The sequence below is a fragment of the Pelodiscus sinensis genome, chromosome 15 (genome assembly GCF_049634645.1).
Source record: "Pelodiscus sinensis isolate JC-2024 chromosome 15, ASM4963464v1, whole genome shotgun sequence".
In the NCBI taxonomy this organism is placed as follows: domain Eukaryota; kingdom Metazoa; phylum Chordata; order Testudines; family Trionychidae; genus Pelodiscus; species Pelodiscus sinensis.
The window spans coordinates 31,400,561-31,424,824 of NC_134725.1; the positions used below are offsets into that span (position 1 = coordinate 31,400,561).

The following is a 24,264-nucleotide window of genomic DNA, read 5'->3' on the forward strand; positions in this document are numbered from 1 at the left end:
TGTTGTGCAGTGATTGGATACTAGAAATGTCCAGATCTTAAAAGAAACCCAGAAACTGAAGCAAATCGGAAATTGCTCAGATGATGGCAATACATTAGCCTGACATCATCTGTTCAATAGCCTAATGCCTTCTAAGGATGTTAAGAGGCAGGTAATTGGCTAATTGTGTAATCAATAAAAATTCTGTTGACTACACAATTAGTCGATAAGGGAAGCGTCTCGGTCCCGGCTCATGCTGGGTCCAGGAGCTATCCCTGAGGCGCCTCTGCAGTTTAAATGTAGTAGGAGCTGGGCCCACAAGCAATCTGTCTTCTGTTACATTTAAACTGTAGAGGTACAGTGGGGTTAAGTCCGGGACTTGTCATGACCCAGGATTGAGCAAGCACAGCTCACCCCAGATCCAGGAGCTACTCCTGCTGTGCCTTTGCAGTTTAAATGCAGTAGAAGCCGGGCTGTTCGCATGTCCAACTCTTAGTACAATGTAAACTACAGAGGCACAGGAGGCCGGGACTGAGCCAGGCTGTCTGCTTGGCTGGAGCAGCCCCTGTTCACACCAGCCCAGGCTGCCTGTGGACAGGGGCTGCTTCACAGAGGCCCCCTGTGTCTCCCCCACCCTTTGCGCTGCTGCCTCTGGGGGTACGTCTACACTGCATCCCTAGTTCGAACTAGGGATGCAAATGGAGACAATCGAAGTAGTTAATGAAACGGGGATTTAAATATCCCGCGCTCCATTAACATGATCTCGCCGGCGCGCTAGTTCGAATCACAGCTGATTCGAACCAGGAAGTGCGCGCCGGGACGCGTTAGTTCGGATTAAAGCCCTTAGTCCGAACTAATGTTACTCCTCAAAAAATGAGGAGTAACATTAGTTCGGACTAAGGGCTTTAGTCCGAACTAACGCGTCCCGGCGTGCACTTCCTGGTTCGAATCAGCTGTGATTCGAACTAGCGCGCCGGCGAGATCATGTTAATGGAGCGCGGGATATTTAAATCCCCGTTTCATTAACTACTTCGATTGTCTCCATTTGCATCCCTAGTTCGAACTAGGGATGCAGTGTAGACATACCCTGATAGAGTACTCTGATAGAGGCAGCAGCAGGGAGGGAGGGATGGGGAGAGAGGAGTTGGCACCATGGAGGTGTTGCTGGAGGAAACTGGCTTTTAAGCGTCTCCCCTCAGCACCAGCTCCTGCTTCTACTCCCACCCCTTTCTACATCTGATAGAGGCAGCAAGAAAGTGTGGGGGATGTGAGTAATCAACTAGTCAACCACTTGCTTACATCCCTAATGCTTACCACCAAGACTACAATAACTAGTAACAACAGATACCTGGTAGACTCAAGCCAAGCATTGACTAGCCCATTAATATATAATTTTCATGACTATGGATGATCCTTCAGGTAAAAAATAAAGTAAGGTGTTGCATAGTACTTAACACTATTATTACATGCACTCACCCTGCTCACTGGACATATAGGACTTCAGTTAGTACTGGAACCATTTAGAAGCAATATATTTCTGAGCTATAGCATATTCGTAAGTACTGAAAAATTGAGAGAATTCTAGTTTTTGGGAAATAATCACTAATTAAACAGAGCATAAACTAAATGCACTGCATATACAGAAGAGATAGGAATATTAATTATCTAGCTGCAATCCTCTACTAAATGTATTTAGGTAAGACAGATGGAAGGTAGATATAGGGGAGATAATTAGTATTTGAGGTTTGTACTAACATCTACATCTAAAAAGAGTTATTTTAACAGCATTAGATGATGATGCTGAGTAGACATATAAATAGGAAAATTAAAAGACTCAAGAATATAATCTTAGTCCCTTCAAAAGGGAAGTAGATTTTAAGATCTTCTTTGAGTCCCTTTTATGTGCTAGCTGGAAGCAGAATGTAGGTCAGCTGATGTATACAGTACAATTATCCTTCGTAACAAGCATGTTAATATGGCTGCAGAGAAGACAGAAAAATAGTGTCATTTTCAAACATGTTCACTAATAGATTTAGTAAAGCAATATCAAAGATGCTTAACATGGAAAAAAATTGAGATGGGAAACACGCGTGTTGCAGAGGACTGCAACATGGAGTTTGCCATCTGTAAAACATTGGGTATGCTTTTTGTATAGCCTTCCTGGGCCTGAGGGCTAATTAAACTGTGAGTCATTCTATCAAGCATGGAAGTCTATTGGGCTAACACATCCAAAAATAGTCTTATTCTATTTTTACTGTAGCCACTCTATCAGCAGCTGGTGATAACAAAATTAAAGCATAACTCTGCCATAGAGGTTTGAGTACTCCACCACTCATTCCTGTTACTCAAGGGAATGTCAATTAACATTTCTAATTTGGTACTGAGGCATGCTGCTGTTAGAATAACAATTTGGAGGAGGGGAGGTAAGATCTATGCATGCTGAGTTCCTTACAGAATTGTAGAAGAGGTACAACGACTGGGAAAACTAACAGCTACAGCAATCCTGAGGAAAGAAGTTGTCCTGAGTGAGTTAAGTGAAAGAGGAGAGGCCCTCTGGGAGAGGTCTGGACTACTAAAGATGGACACCAGGCCACCTGAGTAGGATCCTGTAAGGAATAGGGAGACAATGCAGCATTCAGAACAACAGAATGCGTGCTTGCAATCAGTCCACCTAGGAGTCTATGGACAGTCTCAAAACCTCAAATAACAAGCAGCAGTGGAACTGATCACCATTCATCACTACCTCCATCTAGTCCTTGAATAATAAATAAATTAAAAAAAAAGCTGATGCAAGAATATCTGCCAGGAGCCTGAAACAGCAGCTCACAGATGTTAGCTACCCCATTAATTTCAATTAGATGTTGACACCAAATCTTCTTCACTTCCCCTTAAATAGTAATACCTGTTGCACTGAATTTTAGTAATAGGGGAAATAATCTAGATTTCTGTCTTTTGTGGTATCAGTCCACCTTTCAACCTTCTCAACTGCCAGATTTCCCACTCAGTTTCTTCTCATCAGCCAAGGCCTCCAGTGTACTATGGCCAACATCTGCAATGCTACTGAAAGTCAACACAGGGCCATATAATACGGTGACTCATGAGAACCATAAGAAGTCAGGGGTGGGCAATAATTTTTGATGGGGAGGTCACTCCAAGAATTTGGAAAGTGGTCAAGGACTGCACTCTTCCATATTAATAGAGGAAGTGAGGGTCTGGGATGGAGGTTGGGTGCAGAAGGGAGCTTGGGGTAAGGGAGGGAGCTTGGGTGAATGAGGCAGATGTGACCCGGGGCACTGGACTGAGTTACAGGGGGTGGATTGTGACCTAGGGCAGGGAATTGGGGTACAGGAGGGAAGCAGGAATTTGTGTTGTGATCTGGGGCAGGGAATTGGGGTACCAGGTCAGAGAAGGGATATGGGTACAAGATGGGGGCAGAAGATTTGGGTATGTGGACTTGGGGGCAGGAGTGGGGGACAGAGTTGAGGAAGGGAGGAACTGAGATGCCAGAAGCAGGCTCTGGCCAGGAGACTTACCAGCCAGCAGCTGTTCCTGAATCTGCCCCCCACCCCCCCGCCTGCCAGTGTTCCCTCTAAACTGATGGTGACACAGCTTCACAAGTGATTAATCAGCCCAGCCCAGTCAGTAAGCTCCCTGTACAGAACTCGGAGCCACTGATTGTTCTCTTCAGCTGTGCTGCCAGCAGTATGAAGGGAACATTGCTGCCCATCCAGAGAGGCAAGCAGCCATATGCTCTGGAGCCTACTGTACTTTGTGTCCGCCTTTTATTAATTCAGGCAGCTCCCATTGGCTGGTTTCTGGCCATAAGCCAGCCAATGGGATTTTGCTGAAGGCAGGCACAGCTCCTACAGCTTTCTCACCCTCCTCCTCCAGATTCAGAGTTTTTAAATAACATCCCACAACACCATTTCAGAGCTGCAGGCAGATGGGGCAAGGCAAGCAAGGAACTTGCCCGGGGCTCTCTGCAGCATCTATGGGCCATATTTTGTCCAGGCCTGCTATAAGGAATGCTGTAATGTTGCATTGATTCCCTAATCAATGCATTCACTTCCACTATTCAGAGCAGCTGTCATGCTAGTTCTAGTCTTGCTGCAGAATTTCAGGCTAGTTTCTTACAAGGTACACGGGATAGGCTAGATTGGATACAATTCAGGTTCATTAGCTTAACTGCCAACAATTCCCCATTTAAAAACAAGTTCCTAACACAGTATAAGCAAGCAGGCTTTGTGACTGCAGGCTTGACTGAAAAAGCCAAATCTGGTTTGTTTTTAATCCGTGTTCAAGACTAGGCCTAGCCTTTTCAGACAGCTTGTATTGATACAAATTAGTGTGGTGAACAGTTTGGCCCCAACTCAAGTAATCCTTGACTCAATTACAAAGCCATTAGGTATCAACTGGTGGGGTGTGAGGCTGGAGTAAGTGAGGGATCCTGCAGCATAACATGTAAAAGCCAGACTGCATGTTGCTATGTGGTAGAATTCTGTTTATGATACTGATCCAGTTGCAGAAAAACTGTACAACAGTCAATTAGAAAGCAGAAATCTACATTTTCTGTGTCCCACTAGCCTTATTGCTGCTTTTCAATATAGCAGCATTCAACTGTCAGTTACAAAAAAGGCCTGAGTATTTTCAACAACAAGGTGGGTAGACATTGTTAGAATTTTACAAGAAGGGGACACAGGGGAATAGAGGTGAAGAGTGACTTGTCCAAGGTTGCAATCAGCCTATGATAAAGTACAGGTTTGTTCCACTTCCAAGTCTGTGTTCTAGCCAATCTGCACACATTTGGCTTCTCTAATTGTCCCCTAGTGTAGACCTGGCCTATGTCAAACTAAAGTACACAACCAAGGCATCTCTAGTGCAGGATACTGACAGGAGAAACTCTTCCATTAGCTCCTCTTATTCTTGCTTCAGAGGATTAACAGTTGATGGTCTTTACTAGGCCTGCTAAATTGAACCCTGAGAACGATATCTATAGCACTGGTAAACGTAGATGAGGAGCTCTGTGATGAAGTCTAACAAAGCCCCAAAGCGGTATGTACAAAATATATAAGAGAGTTGTCAAGCTTTAGAGACTGGACATATACAGATCCTCCCCTCCTGAGTTTTCACTGCATGGAGTGGAGACAGAGACTAAGGGTTAACCATTTTCACAGCTTTCTTAAATATATCAGAGACAGAGTTAGGCACCACAACAGCCAATTCATAGTTAATAAATATATTTTTTATTTTACAGACATATTCAAGTTTTTGTTTTTAAAACATCACTAAACCACCTCTCTTGCTGCTAAAACACATAGGTTGGACTGTATCACCTTAGGTGTTATACAAGTGCACAAGACTGCCTTGGATGGTATGAGCAGCTTTGAGAACATGGAGATACAGGGAACATTAATAAAGTCACAGATCTTACTGACATTTTCCCGCAGCAAGTGTGACTGGTGGCCTTAGGCCATTGTTCAGCTATACACATGCCAAGCACATCTTGGCAAACACTTCAATTGATAAGAGCTCATATTCACTGTAGAGATCTCCACTGTATAGCCTTCCCATACAATGGTTTCCCTAATAATGAGCCTGCACCAGTGAGGTACTAAGCATCCTCAACTCCTGTAGAATTCAATGGGATCAGACAGTGCATGACAGCTTACAGGATTAGGCCCTAAGGAATCTGTTTTCAATGCATATACATAACTCCAAAAGTAAAAAACTGAAGCTGTACATGAAGACAAGACTCCTAATTCTGGAAACACTCTGATCTACTTCCAGCTTTCACAGTAAATAAATAATTAAGTTTCTGATGTGGCCAATTAACATTGAAGGTAATATGTTTTTAAGAGAGGCCTTTTGTTTTTGTGTTTTGAAAAAGCCATTTAACAAGACTCCCTTAAATCTGCCACCAACTAAAAAAGGACAAACTTTTTAGAAAACAATTCCTCATTTTGATGACTTCCACGTTTTACCTTCACATTGATAATAAGTCAGGTTTTAAAAATCCAGCTCCATTTGGATTGGAGTTGTGTCTCTGAAGAAAGCAGGCAGATTGATTATTCAATCCATTATTGCAGTGGATTTGGTGCCTTTGCCAACAAGGGGCAGTGTGCTGGGAAAAAGACTCCTAGTACAGACTAGTTAAGAATAATACAAACAATGCTTCATTCATGAAAAAGTCCTTGGCCAGTCAGTGCTAGGTTTAAAAAGGATGACAAGGAAATCAAATCAATGACTTAAGAGTTAAATCATAGGATACATCTGTCACTATTCAAGCTAAACAGTCAATATTGCCCCTTCTAAAACAGGACATGAGATTTCATTGCCAAAGCAGGAGCACAACCCAAGAGTTTCAGATTTAATTTTTTCCCTCCGCCCTTATAAAATACACATAAGTCTTTGAGTGTATGCTCAGGAAGCACAGATCAATATTTGCAAAAATGTACAAAATTGAATAAAAAGTTTCCATAATCTATGATAATCTGTTCAAGTCTGTCTGGAAACCTGTAACAGATATTTAAATACTGCAGAGCAAAAAGGGTTTTTTTAAACAATTTTAAAATATAAGAAGCAATCCACGCAGATAGATGTGTTAAATTAAAAAAAAAAATCCATCAGCTCTCTTCAATGGTGCTTAGCCCAAAGTAGGATGGATTAGTGTTTCAGCCATGGATGAGCTTCAATGGAAGCTTTGCTCCTGTCACCATAGTCATACAATAGTTCTTCACCCACTTCAATGTCTCGTGAGGCTATCAGAATAAGATGAGGTATGCCATCAATATCGTGAAGCTTTGTTTGACAATTGCCACATTTGCTGTGATTAATCAGCCTTCCCAGACGATTAGTCTCTTTTGTAGCATCAACACTGAAAGAACAAAAACACAGATTGGGAGATTTCTGCACAGCACACAAAGTCATGTTCTCGCAGCTAGAAGAAGTAAATCCACACTGAAAAAAAAAAAAAAAATCAAGAGATGAAAACATTGTGTCCAATCAGCAAATAGTATATTTTGTCTGTTTTAAAGCTACCTACCCTGATGCCACCACTGCCCTGAAAGGCGGAATAAGCTTAACCAAGTTGCTCTAGCAGGGACAGGTAATCTGTTGCCCAAGAACCACATGTGGTCTATTGAGGTTCTATGCCGATGAGACATTTACAGTGGGTCACGTACATGGTTGCCCAATTTTGATAGTTGTCATCTGCATAGAATTTAATACTGGTAGAAAAAAAAAACTATCACTTTATTTATTGAAGTAAAGGCATGTGAAGTGAGGTGTGTGCTGACTGCGCACAACATGGAGAGCCTGTGTATTCTCTCTGCATCCAATCAGAGCAGGGATACGGTTTAATTGGCACATCCCATAAATTCTAGGTACATGCATGCAGTTTGCAAACTACCCTATCTCAGGAGATTGTCTTGGTTAGGACAATCATGCTGTCCATTGAGATGGAGAGCCACTTGTGGCCCACTCATTAGCCTGGGTTGCCCCTCACTGCTCTAGAAAAACCAAATCCCAGTTCTATCTACTAAGCCATGTTGTCTTAATTCCAATTTCACACATTATAATCAGACAAGATGCCTAACAAGTAGTTTTGAATATTTAAGCAGTGGGAATGAAAAGCCAGTCTCTCCACATAAGTGTAAAAATTCCAAGTTCAAAATTTAACAGGAAAACTGAATGATCGAGCACCTTCAAATCTTCATCCACTTATTCCATTCCTTAAATAGACTTTAAAATGAATAGAATCCAAAGCTTACCAGTATGTTTTGCTTAGATACTGAAAGTAGTACATATAGCAACCTGTGGATGGGTCTTGGGCATACAGAGCTTCTCGCTTTTTAGCATCAGTGATCTCTATGAGATCCCCATGGTATTCTACCACAAATTCTCCTTTGTTGAAGTGTTTGGTAGCAATTACCCCTCTGCCTTTACCATCAATGAAATCAATCTGTCAAAGGAAAAAAGGAGCTAAGTTAGCAAAGCCGCAAAATATTTAAACTGTTTTAAATAGATAAGAACCCACAGGCCTGGGCAGTAGGCAGTTAACTGTGATATCAGCTAATGCACTGACTGTGATGTAGGGATGTAAAATCTCAGTTAATTGGTTAAATGTTAGGTTGACCAATTAAGCAGGATCCGGGGCAGTGGACAGCTCCAGCCTGGCTGCAGCAGCTCCCAGCCCACACTGGGTCTGCTGGCTTCCAACCTGCACACAGGGTCTGGGACTGCCACTGGTTTCTGGTTCCCAGCTCACACTGGAGCATTCCCTGCCTGTGGGTCGCCCAGACTCACTGTAGACAGTGGCTGCTTCGGATGAGAGCAGCTCCTGTCTGTGGCAGGCCCCCTGTGGGGCTGGAGCAGCCCAGTGCCATGGTAGGCAGGGAGTTGTTTTAGCCCCCACCAGATAACCTTTCACGTCCCTAGTTCGGTGGTAGTAGCTCTCCCATCATTTGCTGCCATAAGGAAAAAGCCTATATTTGCTGTTCTGTGTCATGCCAAAAAAACCTTTTTACCATACAGTTGACAGACACAGGAGGAGACCCACAAACACTTAGAAGCTAGTCCAAGGAGTATGCACAAGTGATTCATTCATTTCCTTGGAAGTATACGATTGCTGATGAGACCTTTATTTTACAGCACAAACAAAATGTTCTTTACACCACCATATCTGTTGTTCCAAAGGAAAGAAACACTAGTATTACAGCTTGACATTAAAAAGGATGACATAATACATTTACAAATTCACTGAAAAATACAAATAGCAATGCACAGTCAGTGTCATACTATTTAAGTTGGTGTTGCAGTTACCTTCATTCCTTCTTCTTTCCCACTTTCAATTAATTCATCTATTCTCTTCTTTTCCTCAGTCTGCAAAAAGAAAAACCTATAATATTGCTACTAGGATTTCGGGATGGGGATTGAGCTAAGTGTTTTAGGGAGGTATTTATCTGCTTATATTTCTACACACCACTCTGTGGTGCCCTTCTAAACTTCAGACATGTCAGAGGTAGGACTTAACATTAAAAAGAAAATTTCAAAGTGCTGTCCAGGAATGTGCACATTTTTCTATATGAGCAGCTGGAAGGCATCTTTAAAGGACTCCAAATTTAGATTTTGATGTTTGAGAAAGATGTTGCAAGTAAACAGGTCGCATCTACCAAATCCAGGACTCTCTGGTCTGGCAACATCCATAGTCCAAGCAGAACCACAGATCTTGCTCTGGAGGTGGGAGCAATGCAGGGGCTGGGGCAAGTGACATCTGGGGAGCCCTCCACACCCTGGCCAAGGAACCCTGGTGCTAGTGGAGCAAAGTGGCTGCGAAACCCACAGTTGCAGTGGTGCTGTTGGCAGCTGGGGAGCCCTGGTCAGAAACCCCTCAATGGCAGGAGGGCTGGGATGACCAGGCAGCCTCTGCCAGGGAACTCCCTGACTGAAGTTGGGTTGGTGGAAGCAGGCAGTTGGAATCCCCAGTGGCAGTGGGGTGGCCCTAGCAGCAGGTCAGGGAAGCCAGACAGCCTTGGCTGGGGTTCTCTGTGGCAGTGAGGCTAGCAGCAGCCAACTTTAGCAGACCCTGCGGTAGCAGGGTGGAGAGCCCATGCCAGTATGTGGAAGGGATACAGCCAGCAGGGGAGCACTGACCTCCCCTAGTCTAGCAAACTTCCTGGATAAAGACAGCTCAGGTCCTGAGGGTGCCTGACCAGGGAGGTCCATACTGTATTGTACTTTATCTAAGAACCATCCTAGATAGTTCTAAAATTACAAGCATCTGCGTCCAGCCTCATAAGTGTTCAGCTGCTGGACAGCATGGAAAATGCCAGTTTTCAGTAGGTTATACGAAAAGCACTACCTGCAATTCAGTTTTGCTCTTCCTGGAACTTCTTCTAACAGGGTAATAGTCTGTCACTTTTCGATTCTGTAATGTTTTCCCTTGTGCTCTAAGGGATAAGGAAAGGATACATAAACACTTCAGCTTCTCTGGCCTCACTGCCATAACTCAAGAGAGTCTGTCAAGAAGCTATTTGTTGCCAAGACAATGATCTGAGAGATGGCTGGCCAAAACTAAGGACTTTCTATATGCACCTCTCATTCGGATACTCCTTTTTTACTCTAATTCTTCCCCACTGGCCTCACCACCTGTATTTCAGTTCAAACTCTTGGGATGAGACTCAGGTATTTCTGAAGTGCAGAGGATTAGCTCAAATTACTACTCTACAGCAGTAGTTCCCAATCTTTTTGATACCCGGGACCAGCAAACCTATTCACAAACTTTTGGCGGAACGTCAACATTTTATTTGCATGTCCATTATGCAAACAATGAATATGCAAACAATGTTGCCAGTGCGCCAAAAGCCCCAGCCCCCAATGCCAGTCCTAACCCTAGAAGCCTCTACTACCCCCCCAGTGCCAGCCACTGACCCAAGAGCCCCCAGTGTCAGCCCCCATCCTAAACACCTGTGCCAGCCCCAGCCCTAGAGCTACTCCCACCATACCCGAGTTCCAGCCTCCTGTTTCCAGAGCCCCACCACATCCAAGCCCTGCCCCCAGTGCCAGCCCCCAGTCCACAATATTAGCCCAATTCCCAGAGCTCCCAGTGTCAGCCCCACCCTCAGAGCCTGCCCCTCCTCCCCCCGCCACTACTAGCCATCCTCTCAGAACCCTCCCCACTCCCTTCACCTAGCCCTGCATTGACTCCCAGCCCCCAGCTGAGCACAGCTGTCTGGGTCATGGCTCCTCCAGGGGCTGGGCTGGGCAACTCTTCCCAGCGCCTCCCCTCCCACCACAGCTGTTGGGAGAGGCATGTCCTGCCCCACCTGTCAGCCACCCAGCATCTCCTTCCAACCACAGAAGAGTGGATCCCTGCACAGGGAAGCTCTTCTGCAGCTGGAAGCAGACCTGTCCCTGCACGGCCCTCCCACTGTGGAGGGAAATGCTTTTCCATGGCCGGGAGGAGACCATGTGCCTGGCAGGCACTGGGTGGCTGAGAGGCAAGGCAGGACATACCTCTAATAGCCTTGGCAGGAGAGGAGGAGTTCTCCAGCCCCTGCCCCCAGAGCTGCTGACTTGACAACCAGTGGTTCATGGCCCACTGCAGGTTGGGAACCACTGCTAGAGCACATTTGTGCATCTCAACATAAAATGCTCTAGAATTTCCATCTTTAAAGCTGCCCCATGGTTAGCTGCTGCTGGAGAGGGGTGCATCCATCAAACGGCAAAATCTTGGTTCATACTGCTCATGCAAAAGTGATCTTTTACCAGCTCACTCAGACCACTAGTTATAAATGTATTATCCTGAATATGTCTCGAATTTCCTGTTTTGCCCCCCACAATCATCTTTTAATCACTTGTTAGCTCCCATTAGTGGAAATGCTCGAATACAAGTTAGAAAGCTATATTTTCAAGAAAAAACCAAGGCTTATACCACAGTACAGAACTTACATGAAATTATTCTTTAGAGTAGCAAGTATCAAAAGGGAGCCATGTTAGTTTGTATCTGTAAAAACAACAAGTCATCCTGTGACATTTTAAAGACTAACAGATTCATTTGGGCATAAATGCTCATGGGTAAAACCCCACCTCAGATGGCTAAACCTTGCTTCATACTGCATCTGACGAAGCGGAGTTTTACCCACAAAAGCTTATGCCAAAATAAATGTTAGTTTTTAGGTGCCACATGACTCCTCATTTCTTTAGGAATTTTCTTCTGATACCTACTCTAAGGGTACGTCTAGACTACATGCCTCTGGCGACAGAGGCATGTAGATTAGGCTACCAGACATAGGAAAATGAAGCGGCGTTTTAAATAATCGCCGCTTCATTTAAATTTACACGGCTGACGTGCTGAGCCGACAAGCTGATCAGCTGTTTGTCGGCTCAGCGCGGCAGCCATGTAAATTTAAATGAAGCGGCGATTATTTAAATTGCTGTTTCATTTTCCTATGTCTGGTAGCCTAATCTACATGCCTCTGGTGACAGAGGCATGTAGTCTAGATGTACCCTAAGTGTCTATAGCAGAAAATCTGGTAAATTTGCTTAACACATCCAAAATATGCCTTTGTTTTCACATGTCACCTACTTTCGTCTTGGTCCATGTTTTGCTTTTACCACCTTCTTCTGAGCTTGCTTTGCATTTGCTGCATCAGTAGAATCAGAAGGCAGAGACACATTTTTCTGAATTTCTGCAGCTTCTTGTTTTTGATTAGAAAAGGACTCTGAAGGGTCAGATCCACTTTCTTTATCATTCTGGCCTTCTGGTCTAATAGCACCTTCTGTTGTATTAACAATACTTTTTTTTCCTGTGAATGGAAAACACAGGACTAACATAAGTTGTCTTGCTTTCCCTTCTTCTATATCACAAAATGCCCTAACTCTTAAAAGATTTCTAACTTGTATTTTAGGTTATAAAATTACAGGACAGAGCAGGGGAAACATTGTATTTCTTCTGCTGCCAGGCAAAGTAAGAAGTCATAAGGGCCAAATTGGACACAGTTCTCAGTTAGATACGAGTCTAATTCCTACAGCTCATAAAGCGTGGTGGGGAAAAGATTTGAGCCCAGGTATTCTGTATAGTTCAAGATGTTATCCAGACAACATTTCCCAAGGTTCAACACAGGAGATACTATAAAAGGAGTTTTGTAACAATTGCACTCTTGACCAAGCACATTTGCTATATTAAATGCTAGAACTGATATGATAACTAGATGAATAATCTGCACGTAAAGTGTTTTAGCAGTCTGCTGGGGTACTCTAGTCCCATATTTAGTGGCTGCAGCCATTGGTGGTAAGAAGCCAATGCCATCCAAGAAGAGAATAATGGAAACAGAAGAAGAATCAGAATTGCTGTCCTTAGTTACAATGTGTATACATTGCTACAGCTGGTTCAATCTTTGGCTACTATCAGTAAATGCCAAGTCACAAAGTAGGTGCCAGTCCAAAGGGTTCCTGATAGGGATGTAAGGGAGAAGTCGTATGTAAGGAAGAAGCATCTGAGCATATGCTTAGAAGTAAACATACGCTTATCAGGTAGTTGAGTCTACTACTTGCTTTCCCCACCACTTGGTGCCTCTGTGTCAGAGGCACCAAGAGGACGAGGTGGGAAGCACAGGCTGATGCGGGGGGGGGGGGGGGGGGGGGGGGGACCATCTTAAAAGATGGTTCTCCCCCAGCACAGTCTCTGTGATGCAGGGGAAGAGGGGGAGACAGTGGAGGCAGAGATGCAGCAGTCCCAGAAGAGGCACAAACTGGGACTGTTTAGTTCCAGCTTGCACTGGTCCCGGGAGCTAACCCCGCTGCAGCTCTGCCTTTTAAATGTAGCAAGAGCCAGACAGCTCTTACTACATTAAAAACAAAAAACCACAACCCACCACAAACAGAGGACTCAGTTGTCCTGGCTCGCACCCAGTCCCCTGCTGCACCTCTGGCTCCCCTGTGGAGACAGTGCTGGGGGGGAAAACCAACTTTTAAGCCGTCTCTCCCCAGCACTGGCTTCCGTTCCCTTCCCTTGATGCCTCTATCAGAGGCAGCAAGGGCGGGGTGGGGGTGGGGGTGGTGAAGCAACTAGTCGATTAGTGACTCAACTAGTTGCTTACATCCCTAGCACAAGTAGGGATTAAGAAGTCTCGATTCACGCCAGCTCCAGGACCACTGTGGCCCATCAGGCTCTTACGACATTTAAAAGGCAGAGCCACAGTGGGGGTTGTGAGCACCCCCCCTTAATTAATAGATGGAAATTCCATTGACTACTTGATTAACATCCCTAGTTCCTGGTCAATGCCTTTAACAAAAAAGTCAGATACAACATTCTAAACCATCATCTAACCAAGATCCACTGTGTTATGATCCAGATTCAGCAAAGCATTTAAACATGTGCTAAATATTAAAATGTAAATTAGTTTCACAAGCCTTGCTGAATAAGGACGGGATTACTCACATACTTAAAGTTGAGCACATGCTTATGTACTTTGTTGAATGAGAGCCTTTATCAGAAATCTCTAGGGGCCAGATGCCTTTACTTCAGCAGTGATTGCAAGTCTTTCTATTGATTTCAGTAAGAATTTCAACAGGCCCCGAAGCACTGTCAGATTATAATCTGAGTCCTTTTACCATCATCCCCAGCATCCTCACTTTTGATGGAGGAGGTATTTTTGAAACATATTTCCTATTGGTCCATCCTAGACACTATTAAGAAAAAGATGTGCTTTTATTTTATCGTCTTTCTTTGTTGCTGGATTTGCTGGTAGGTGGATCTGGCTTAAACGATGAAGCCATTTATTTGCTGTTCAATGTAAATATGATTTTTTTTAAATGGCATCCAGGTACCACAGTGATTGATGCATACGAAATTCTAGTATTTAACAAGCAATAGTAAAGCCAGTTAGGGTAAGATTAATTCCATGAACAGGGAAGAGAGGTTAACTGCAAACAACTCAGTGTCTTACAAATCTTATCTGAAAATTTATATGTATTATGGTCGACTAAGTAAACATGTTTATTAGGTGCTAAAATTGGTGAGAGGTTTAACAGATCAATGATTCTCAAACTGATTTATGAAGCCTTCTCATACTGTCACAGTAAAAAAGCAGCTACCATTTTTCCAGCATTCCTGGTCTAGTTAAACAAAAAATCTGTTTTCAAAAGATGCTCTCCCCCTCTGCACCCGTAACTCTATGCACACAGACATTAAGTACCCCTAAGCCCTGGCACCTCCCTTCACACTATGTGGCTGTTTTGTACCTTTTTGAGGTTGGCATTTCCTTGGCATTAATTCAATAATAATCAAATCTGCAGAGGATATCAACTACAGGCAGTCCCCGGGTTACATGGATCCGACTTACATCGGATCCCTACTTACAAACGGGGTGAGGCAGCCCCGCACTAGCTGCTTCCCCCCAGCAGACCAGGGAGATGCGGAGCGGCTTTTCTCAGCAGACACCTCAGCTTGAGAATAAAGGACTGAGGGAAGTGAGGTGTGGGAGAATAAAACTGAGCTCTGGAGAAATGTTTGGCTAGAGTTTCCCCTACAATATGTACCAGTTCCGACTTACATACAAATTCAACTTAAGAACAAACCTACAGTCCCTATCTTGTACGTAACCCGGGGACTGCCTGTACAGGTAACAACATGCAAAAGAAGATAAGCTAAACTGCAAAGTGACCTGGAGAGATCAAATGCAAATGGAGAATGCAGCCAATTTAGGAAATATTAAGGGCTAAATATTTAAGTCCTACAATGAGGAAAATAAAACAAATAAAACAAGAGGGAAATTTTAACCAAGCAACTGCATCATTTAAGTGAAACTGGTAAAGAGGCCAGTATTAGTAAGAGTGTTGAAATGCCATACATGCGATTTGCTGGGAAGTCAGAATGTTAAATTTTGATTAAATGGTTTTAACAGATCAACTAATTGAATTAACTGGCATTTCCATCAACTATTCAATTAGTTGATAAGGAATAGCAACATGTTCCACCTCTAAAATGTACAAGAGTCCCAGCAGGAGTTCTTGTGCATTTTAAAGATTGAAATTCTGCGTGGAGCATGAGGTTAGCAGGGACTGCAGGCTCCATTAGGGATGTTAAATATCAGTTAATTGAATAGTTGAGTAACCTCATGAATTCTTATTGGTTACTCGACTATTCTATAGCCCCCAGGGGCAGGGCCAGCAGCCAATGCACTCTGGCCTCACTCCTGAGGAGCAAAGCTTCCCTTGCAGACTGGCTGCCTGTTGCTCAGTGCTGTGCCTCTGATGAAGAGGCAGCAGGGGACATCTAGATGTCTAGGGGACATCTGAGCTCCTGGTCCTGGTGCGAGCCGGAACTGAGCTTGGCTGCCTGCCCATGTGGCTCCCAATGCATTTCAAATGCATTGCCAAAGCAGGGGTATGTCCTGGATCCAGCACAAGCCAGGATGAACCAGGCTACCTGCCAACTCCTAATACACTTTAAATCCAGAGCTGCAGTGGGGTAGGGTCCCAGACCTGTAATAAGCAAGGAGTGAGCCAGGCTGCTGGCCAGCCTGCTAAAAAGTTTACTGGCTGGAAGGGGCAGGGAAAGGGAGCGGGGGGGGGGGGGGGGGGGACAGAAGGAAATGTACGTAGCCTATAGTATTAATCTATAAGCTTTTGATTAACCGTTAATCAACTACACTCTTACATCTCTAGGCTCCCTACTGGGGCTCTTGTACATTTCAAAGAGGAAAAGCCTGGGGCTAGTGGGGGACTCTATACATTTCAAAGTTGGAATCCCGGTGCTGCACCCCTGCCCCCTCCCATGGAGCTGGGGGGGAAACAAGCTTTCAAGCCAGCTCCCTCCAGCACTACCTTCTCTTCCCTTCCTTGATGCCTCTTTCTGATAGAGGCAACAAAGGAGGTGGAGAAGCGACTAGTTGCTTTCATCCCTACTGGGAAGGCAGAGAGTCTACAAAAAAAGGTACAATTTCAGATCCCAGTTTGAAAGTTTGAGACATACAGACACAGGGCCAAATAACCCACAAGCAAATTTGTGGAAAGTCAATCTTACCATCTCCTCTTTTGCATGTTTCATTTAGTGTTTTGCACTGACATTTCACCTCATGAGGCATGACTGAGTTTTCCTCTTGAAGTGGAGGACGAGCACCAGGAGATTTGTTAGGACTTAGGTAGGTGTAGATTTTGGACTGGCCAGCAAATACGTTCTCCTAAAACAGAGAACCAAAAAAGATTCATGTCAAATAAATCTCAATCCCAAAGACTCCAATTATCTGCATCATGCTGCATAGGCCAACACCCACATAACTGTAACATTTTGCATCTGAATAGCAGAGGATCCATTTATCTAAACACACACAGACACAGACACAGACACAGACACAGACTGTGATTAGTAATACAAGTTAAACCTCTCTAGTTAGGCTGCTTTGGGACCTGTCCAGAGCTAACCAGAGAATTTGCTGAACCACAGGAGGTCAATATTGTCTAGCAGCATTATTAACACTTCAACTGCTTATTGGCTCTTTGAAGATGTAGGAGTAAATTAGAGCTAAATCACAGCAAAGAACACAGAGCCAGGACTGATAGCTGTAAACAAACATTATGAGATCAAAGGAAACTTGGCCACACCCATGATAAGTGCACATCCAGTTAACTGAACTCATGCTGGACCACAGAGGTTGCTAAACCAGAGAGTGCCAGACTAGAGAAGTTAAACCTGTAGCTTGTGCTAAGAATTTGCATGGCAATGTCTGTTCAGAGACACTTCCTCAAAAACAAACTAAATACATAAGGCAGGACAATGTAGCACTTTAAAGACTAACAAGATGGTTTATTAGATGATGAGCTTTCGTGGGCCAGACCCACTTCCTCAGATCAAATAGTGGAAGAAAGTAGTCACAACCATATATACCAAAGGATACAATTAAAAAAAATGAACAAATATGAAAAGGACAAATCACATTGCAGAACAGGAGAGGGATGCGGGGGGGGGGGGGGGGGGAGGAGGAAGGTAAGTGTCTGTGAACTGATATTAGAGGTAGGGAGAGTGGGATGTTTGTGAGTTAATGGTATTAGAGGTGATGATTGGGGGCTTCAACTACCCCAGACTAACACGGCTACATTTCTATCACTATTCTATAAATGCATAAGGTTAGTTTACTTAAGTGTTAGGGTACAGGTCTAAATTCTTTTCTTGGGATGTGTACCCAGTCCCAAGTGACTTAAACATAAGGTGCAATGCTAGTGAGAGAGCAGCATCTGGTGCTCATTTCTCTCTCAAATGTTTATTTTTAACAGAATAATTATTCAATGTGATGATTTTCTCTGCATTAGTGCAGACCAAAGACCAATATAATCCATTATTTAGAAAGCTGATGTTTCCCCTGAAATTGCATTAAAAAGAAAAATCAAAGGCTAGTTTAAAAAACCCTCCGTTTTGATAATAATAATCTGGAGTTTCTTCTACGACCCCCATTCAAAAAAAATCAATTGGAAAACATATGTCAACACATACAGTACACAGAGGTACAGATGATCAGAGAGAACAGTCTAACCAATTGGAAAATTAAGCAGCATTGTTTCTAGCACACTGTCTGAGCAGGTTAGAAAGCATTTCATTTTGGCATCATGACAAGATGGTGTTTGGGAGAGAACTTCTATTAAATTTTTCTCCATCTATTCAATCAATAATGAGCTCAAGAACACAGCAGAGCACTTTAACACAGGTAAGTGTCTCACGGGCATATTTAAGTCCCACTGAGAGTGAAACATGCTCCAGGAGTCCAACAGAGTCCATGCGCATATTTAGAAAGACAATCCACCATGAGTGGTGCCTCATTCCAGTGAGCTAAGAACGTAAACATGGCAAAACTGGGTCAAACCAATGGCCCATCAAGTATCCTGTTTCCAAAATGGCCAGTGCCAGATGCTTCAGAGAAAGTGAAAAGGGTGATTTATTGAATGATCATCCCCTGCACTTGTGTGGGAAAGGTTTATATGGGGTCTTAGAGAAGTACCATTATCTACTACCCCCTCTCACTTTGACTCTTAAGTTTTATGTAGCAATTCTGATTTTCAATCCCACCATGTCATGATTATGTTGATGTAATTTAGCTAAAAGTAAGATTGCCTTGCCTATATTTCCTTACACACACACAAAAAAACCCCCCACAGATTTTCAGATTCAAATGAAAAAATATTTTTCACTAAAAAGGAACTTTATAGTAAAGCATGAAATGTACCACATAGCTGAACATAAGGGTGCATAAACAATGACATGTAAAGGGAGCCTATTATGGAACATATATGTAACTTAAAAACTGATAAACTGCTTAAATGTTGTCACCTTAATCTGATTTAGCTGTAATTTGTAATCTTTACCCAAGAGCAACATTGTATTAGTTCCTGGCCATTTCAAGGCTCTCAGAGTAGTGTATATCTATACCCCCTCATTTAAGACCTTTACCTATCTAGAAATAGTTTTCTTCATTCTGTACTTTAGGTCCCAAGATTGTGGACACTTAAAGATGCTTTAATTTCAATGCAACTAATCACACGCTAGAAGTCAGGCACAGAGGATAAGTATTTGGAGGACCCAAGACTGCCATTTCTTCCAGGCAGGGAGATACTAATTGTTAGTGCTTATACAGCTTCCATAGGCCCATCTGCTGCCCTGATTCCTACAGACAGACCATTTAGCCTGGCCAAAGCCTCAATGAATGGGGACCAGCTTGCAAGATTGAAGCTAGAGTGACTCTCGCATCCTGCCTAGGGCTTGGAAGGCTACTGCAGTAACAGCAACAGCAGCTTCCTACACGGGTAATTTTACTCACGTGAGCAGGTTCATTGACTTCAGTGCGCCCGCCGCTGCGGCAAGTTCCCCAGATGGAAGCAGCGGCAGCCAGGCCTGTACAGAGTCCCAGCAGGAGGGGCTGCGTATGGCCACGTCTGCTTGGGCGGGGAGCAGCTCAGGGCGCCCCTTAGTTGGGGCGCGCGGCGGCAGGCCCAGGCTGGATGCAAGAGGCGGCATCACAAGGACTCCTACACATATTCTCCCGCCTCCCCCAGCTCCTGCAGCGTCCCCCTGCCCTGGGAGGGGGAGGGGATTTTGCCTTGCTCCCCAGACCTAGGCTCGTTTTCCCGGGGCGGCTTCTGAGGCGCCTCCGCAGCCCGGTGGCCGGCTTGGAAGGGGCACGAAATTGCTTTTCTGCCGAGCGCGGGGGAGACGGGCAGGGCGCTTACCCCGTTCATCCTGGGGCGGCCGGGCCCCCGCCGCTCGGTGCTCTCCGGAGCCGCCTCCTCCGCTTTGCCGCCGCGGGGCTTGGGCATGGTCTTGCCTAGGGGAGAGCAGGGGAAGGAGGCATCAGAGCCATGCCCGGCGCCTGCTTCACTTGCCGGCAGCGGCCAAAGCCGCCGCCACCTGCGCCATGTTCCAAGGGCTCGGTGCAGCGAGCCAAGCCCAGGCAGCCCTGCCCCTTCGGGGCCGGCCCAGCGCGCACCCCGCTTGGGGGAGGAGCCGCCGAGGACACGCTGCGGCGAGCAGAGAGAGAGGAGACAAACCAGCCCGGCCGCTGGGGGGCTGAGCCCCCCTCCCAAGGAAACACGCGTCTCCCTAGAGCCCCGCTCACAGCGCCCCCGCAAGACAGACCCCCCCCGAGTCACCCAACCGCGTCCCAGCCCCTGCCCCCCCACGGGTCCCACAAGCCCCCACCGCGTCCCAGCCCCCCAAGTCACAGCCGCCCCAGATAGCCCCGCTCCATTCACACCCCGCAGCCCGCGCCCTTCCTCAGAACGCCCTCGCCCCCACGTGCTACCGCCACCCAGCCGCTCCCTGCCCCGCATCCCACACATGCCAGCACGGCTCCCTCGGCGCCGCCACCCCACATGCGCCCCCTGCCCATCTCCAGCCCCGCCCCCTTGCTTACCCTGCTCCTGGCACCTGTCAGGATGGCTACCTTTAGCCATGGCTCCAGGAGCCGGCGGTCTTGGCAATAGTCGGAGAACTCCCTGGGGCTGCTGCACCGAGACAGCACGGCTGTCGAACTGCTCCAAAGAGATACACTGAGCTCTCACCTTCCGCTGCCTGATTGGCGCCCCCAGGTGCCTGTCACAATTCTCTGAGCTTTGATTGGAACGCAACGGGAACACGTCCCGCCTTCCCTTATTGCATTGGAGCCATCTGAGTCAGCGCGGCTGCCTCCCGGTGAGGGTGTTTAAATGTGCGTCCCCTGCTCGCTGATTGGTCCACGCGAAGAGACGTGGGGCTGTGATTGGAGCTTTGTCTCCCTCGCCTTGTGGGCGAGACGTTCTGGATCCTGTGACAACTTTGGGTTCAACCTAGCCACTGTGTGTGGGGCTGTGGGCTTTAAGTTGGCGGTATATACCAGGCCATATTTGTACAGAGCGGCTCCCTATTGGACTGTGCTACTTGGGGAGAATTTAGGGATTCAGATAATTTCTGTATGGGCTGTTATATTCAACACCCAAATTACATCAAAAGCTAAGGATCAGACACAGCCTACACCATTAGCTTCATTTAGCAGGGAGGAAACTGGACAGGTTTTTTCCCTCCTCCCTCTGTCCCCCTTTTTTTGCTTTAAAATTTTAAGTTTCTGTGCCCCTCTGACTCCACTCATCTGAAGAAGTGGGTTGTGCCCACAAAAGCGCATGATGAGAGAGAGAGAGAGAGAGAGAGAGAGAGTTAGTCTCTAAGGTACTACAGGACCACTCATTTAGTTTTTTAAGTTACAGACTAACACAGCTACCTCTTGGAGAATTTAGGATTACTGAGCATGCTCAGTAGCTCTGCTGAAGCCTGGGAAAGGGGAACCAGGTGTCAGGGAGGGAGCCTCTAGCCCCTCTTCTGTCAGGGGAGAGAAAGGAATATAAGGAAGAGGACCCAGGACCCTGGTAGGGGGCGGAGGCTGCATTGTGAGGAGGAGCCTTGGGGGGGACAGAGGCCACGTGGCGGCGAGGGAGGGCCTCCTCCAGTGGCTGGGGCCGGGACCGGGACCTGCCGCGTGACAGGGGACGGGGTTGAGGCCTGCTTTGGCAGACAGGACTGAGACCTGCCACATGGTGGGGGCAAATGGGGTGCCAGGACCTGCTCGAGGGCTGGGGGTGGCTCAGAGGAGGTGACTCAGGGGGCGTGGGGCTGTGTGTGTGGAGGGAGGGAAGGGTCAGGGCTGCTCTGGCAGCCAAGGCCAGTAGCTGGGGCCTGCTCCAGCCCTAACCCTTCCCCAGGGCTGGAGCTGAGTTCAGGGCCGCAAAGTGGCTTCCTGACTGCTTGTTGGGCTGGCCATATAGTGGCTGCCCAAAGCTGGAGCCAGGCAGTGGTGCTTTAGCTCCTGGGACTGGTGCCTCCTGCACCTCTCTCCCCCCTCCCACACCTTTCTTCTGCCCCTCAGAATTCTGTCCCCCAACCCTCTATCCCCCCTGTTCCCCACATGTCACTCAGCACCTCAATCCCCGAAAATCCTGGGTGCTAGCAGCAGCTTCTTTCTGCTCCAGGTGGGGACTCACAGCCAGCCCTGCAAGGAGCAACCTGGGACAGTGCCTGCCCTGCAAACACGCTGCTCAGGGAGTAGCACTCCCTGGAGTGGGCGCATCATCCCTTCTCCCCAAGAGATGGGGGGGCACTACCTGGGAGAATCTTTTAGGGAGCAGCACCCCTGGTGAGTGCCACAGTGGCACACATCTGAACAAGCATGAGTGACCTCATTGTTGGCACACAAGACAAAACTCACTCCACTCATGGAAGGAAAATCTTAGAGGGAACACTGTCCACAGCCTCAGTCCTGTTGAGCAAATGCAACTTCCATCCCAGAATTAGGTCCAGTGGTTAAAGCAGGGGGGCTAGGAGCCAAGAGTCCTGGGTTCTCACTCAGGGTTTGGGAGGGAACTGGGGTCTAGTGGTTAGAGCAGGGCTGGGGACCTGAGTGCCTGGTTCAGAAGCACAGTGAGGAGGGATTTGGGGCAGAGCGAGGCTCGGGGGGGCTCCCCATCTTCCTGGCCATCTTCTCCTTCATTCACCGCTGCCCCCTGGGAATTGCTGCCAAACTGCTGGGTCTGGTAATGACAAGAGGCTGTGGGGTGGGTTTACCCTTTACTGAATGCTGGGACGTTTAGAAAATGACAGCACTAGTCCCGTCCATAACAACCACACACATATCCAGACATAGAGGAAGGAGCCATTTCTTCTCCAGTGGAGGCATCTTGGTCTCGCGCATGTTTTTCTTGCCGCTCTGTACTGCTAAGCAAGGGGCATTGATGTTTATGTTGCCAGCTGCAGGAGAGACAAGTAGGTAAAGAGAGAGGAAAAAATGATTGTGTGGAGCCTTAGCACAGCTTCCTCCAGTATCCTAAGGCTGCCTGCACTTGAGCCAAACAGAGTCTGGGGCCTTCCATCCTGCCTGTGTACCAGGACTGGAAAGGCTGGAGCTATGCACCACCTGGCAAGGAGGGACATGGGTTGGAGGCCTGCCCCTATAGTGGGGAGCTTGCCTTGCCAGATGCCCAACAGTGGGACTCAGCCAGGAGGGATAGTGCATCCATTGCTCCTATTCTGCTTTTAATTTGCTGTTTCCTTGTAGCTGTAGGCAGGACTCTCCTCCCCTCCACACACACAATTCCTCCTTCGCGTCTCCACTTTGCAGGGAGAAATTCAGGCTGTTCTTCTGTCTCCTTGTTGCCAACAGCTTCACTCCTTCTCCCAGTCCCACTGACCCAGCTTCTGTCCCCACTCATTCCTGTGTGCAAAGCAGCAGCGCTAACCCCTGCATTCCCCTCCTGGGGCCCTAATCCCTGCACCCTTCACTGCTAACCCTTGCACCCCCTTTCTGCACCCACATGGGGACACTAAAGTGGATGCACAAATCCTCACAAGGCACTAAAAGGTACCTGTGATGATTCCCCTCTCCATGCTTTAGGAAGTTTAATTCAGGAATATAAACTGGCAGATGTATCCGGTGTTGCTTGGGTCTTTAACTCTAGTAACGTTCGGGTTATTTTTAAATCAAAAGGAAACACTCTGCTCACTATGCTTGCCAAGCCCCCTCTCTCTGGCCTCTTTTGTGGTCAGAGAGCCAGTTAATCTTGCATTGATAATATAGAAAAGTGAACAAATGAAGCCACATAGAAAAAAATGTTAATTGGTCTATTGATCACGTAGTACATGTTACAGTACTTCCTTAACCGGTAGACATCACCACAGGTATCCAGCTATACGAGGGATATATGCTGATGATATCATTCTGTTGTGCAGCAGGAAAAACTTGTTTATATAGAGAGATGTACATGCGTTATTTCCATGATTGTCTAGGACAGAGGGCTGGGTATGTGGTAGGGTTGCCAGGTGTTCAGTTTTGAATCGGACAGTCCAGTATTTGAGCTTTCTGTCCGGGAAATAAATTGAGAAAATAGAAATTTCCGGTATTTTCTAAATAAGATGGAATGTCGATTGTGATGTCATGTCAAGTATGTCCGGTATTTTTGTTGAAACCATCTGGCAACCCTAGTATGTGGGGGTGGGGCTTTGGCATGGGGTGGAGGTGCAGGATTGAAGCCAGGGAGTGACAGTTGCAGGACTCAGAGCAGGGGGCTGGAAAGCTGGGGGAGGGGGAAGGGGGAAAGCTTACTGGGACTGTGAGGGTGGTGTTGTTGTGGTGGCAACTTACCCGGGGGGGAAGGGCTGCACTCTCCAGCCAGCCATTCCTTTTGTGGTGCCAGCCTGGGACTGCAATTCCTGATTGGTAGGAGACCGGAGCTGCATGGGTGGCCCTGCCCTGCAACCTGTCCAATTGGGAGGCAACA

The 24,264-nt window shown here is 46.4% G+C and overlaps 1 protein-coding gene across 2 annotated transcripts; it reads right to left on the bottom strand.

Moving 5' to 3' along the window:
• Positions 1-5,199: 5,199 nt before the first annotated feature.
• KMT5A (lysine methyltransferase 5A) lies at positions 5,200-20,644 on the bottom strand. 2 transcript variants are annotated; one of them, XM_075898547.1, is made up of 8 exons: positions 20,379-20,642; positions 19,696-19,790; positions 16,505-16,661; positions 12,065-12,284; positions 9,839-9,926; positions 8,800-8,859; positions 7,749-7,939; positions 5,200-6,853 (listed from the first exon to the last, which is right to left on the bottom strand). In XM_075898547.1, the coding sequence occupies exons 1-8, from the start codon at positions 20,416-20,418 to the stop codon at positions 6,643-6,645; spliced, it is 1,062 nt and encodes a 353-aa protein (XP_075754662.1). In that variant the 5' UTR covers positions 20,419-20,642; the 3' UTR covers positions 5,200-6,642. The 2 variants fall into 2 exon arrangements, with proteins under 2 accessions (XP_075754662.1, XP_075754663.1); XM_075898548.1 differs by having other exon boundaries at positions 6,710-6,936; positions 20,379-20,644.
• Between the last annotated feature and the right edge of the window lie 3,620 nt (positions 20,645-24,264).

What these genes read in the sequence shown, in the direction of transcription:
- KMT5A (XM_075898547.1), bottom strand. Translation starts at nt 20,418, where the DNA reads ATGGCTAAAGGTAGCCATCCTGACAGGTGCCAGGAGCAGG. An exon ending in AGAGCAAAACTGAATTGCAG is followed by an intron (nt 8,860 to 9,838) that starts GTAGTGCTTTTC and finishes TTCTTTTTGCAG; the next exon opens with ACTGAGGAAAAGAAGAGAAT. An exon ending in TATCTAAGCAAAACATACTG is followed by an intron (nt 6,854 to 7,748) that starts GTAAGCTTTGGA and finishes TTGTTCTTTCAG; the next exon opens with TGTTGATGCTACAAAAGAGA.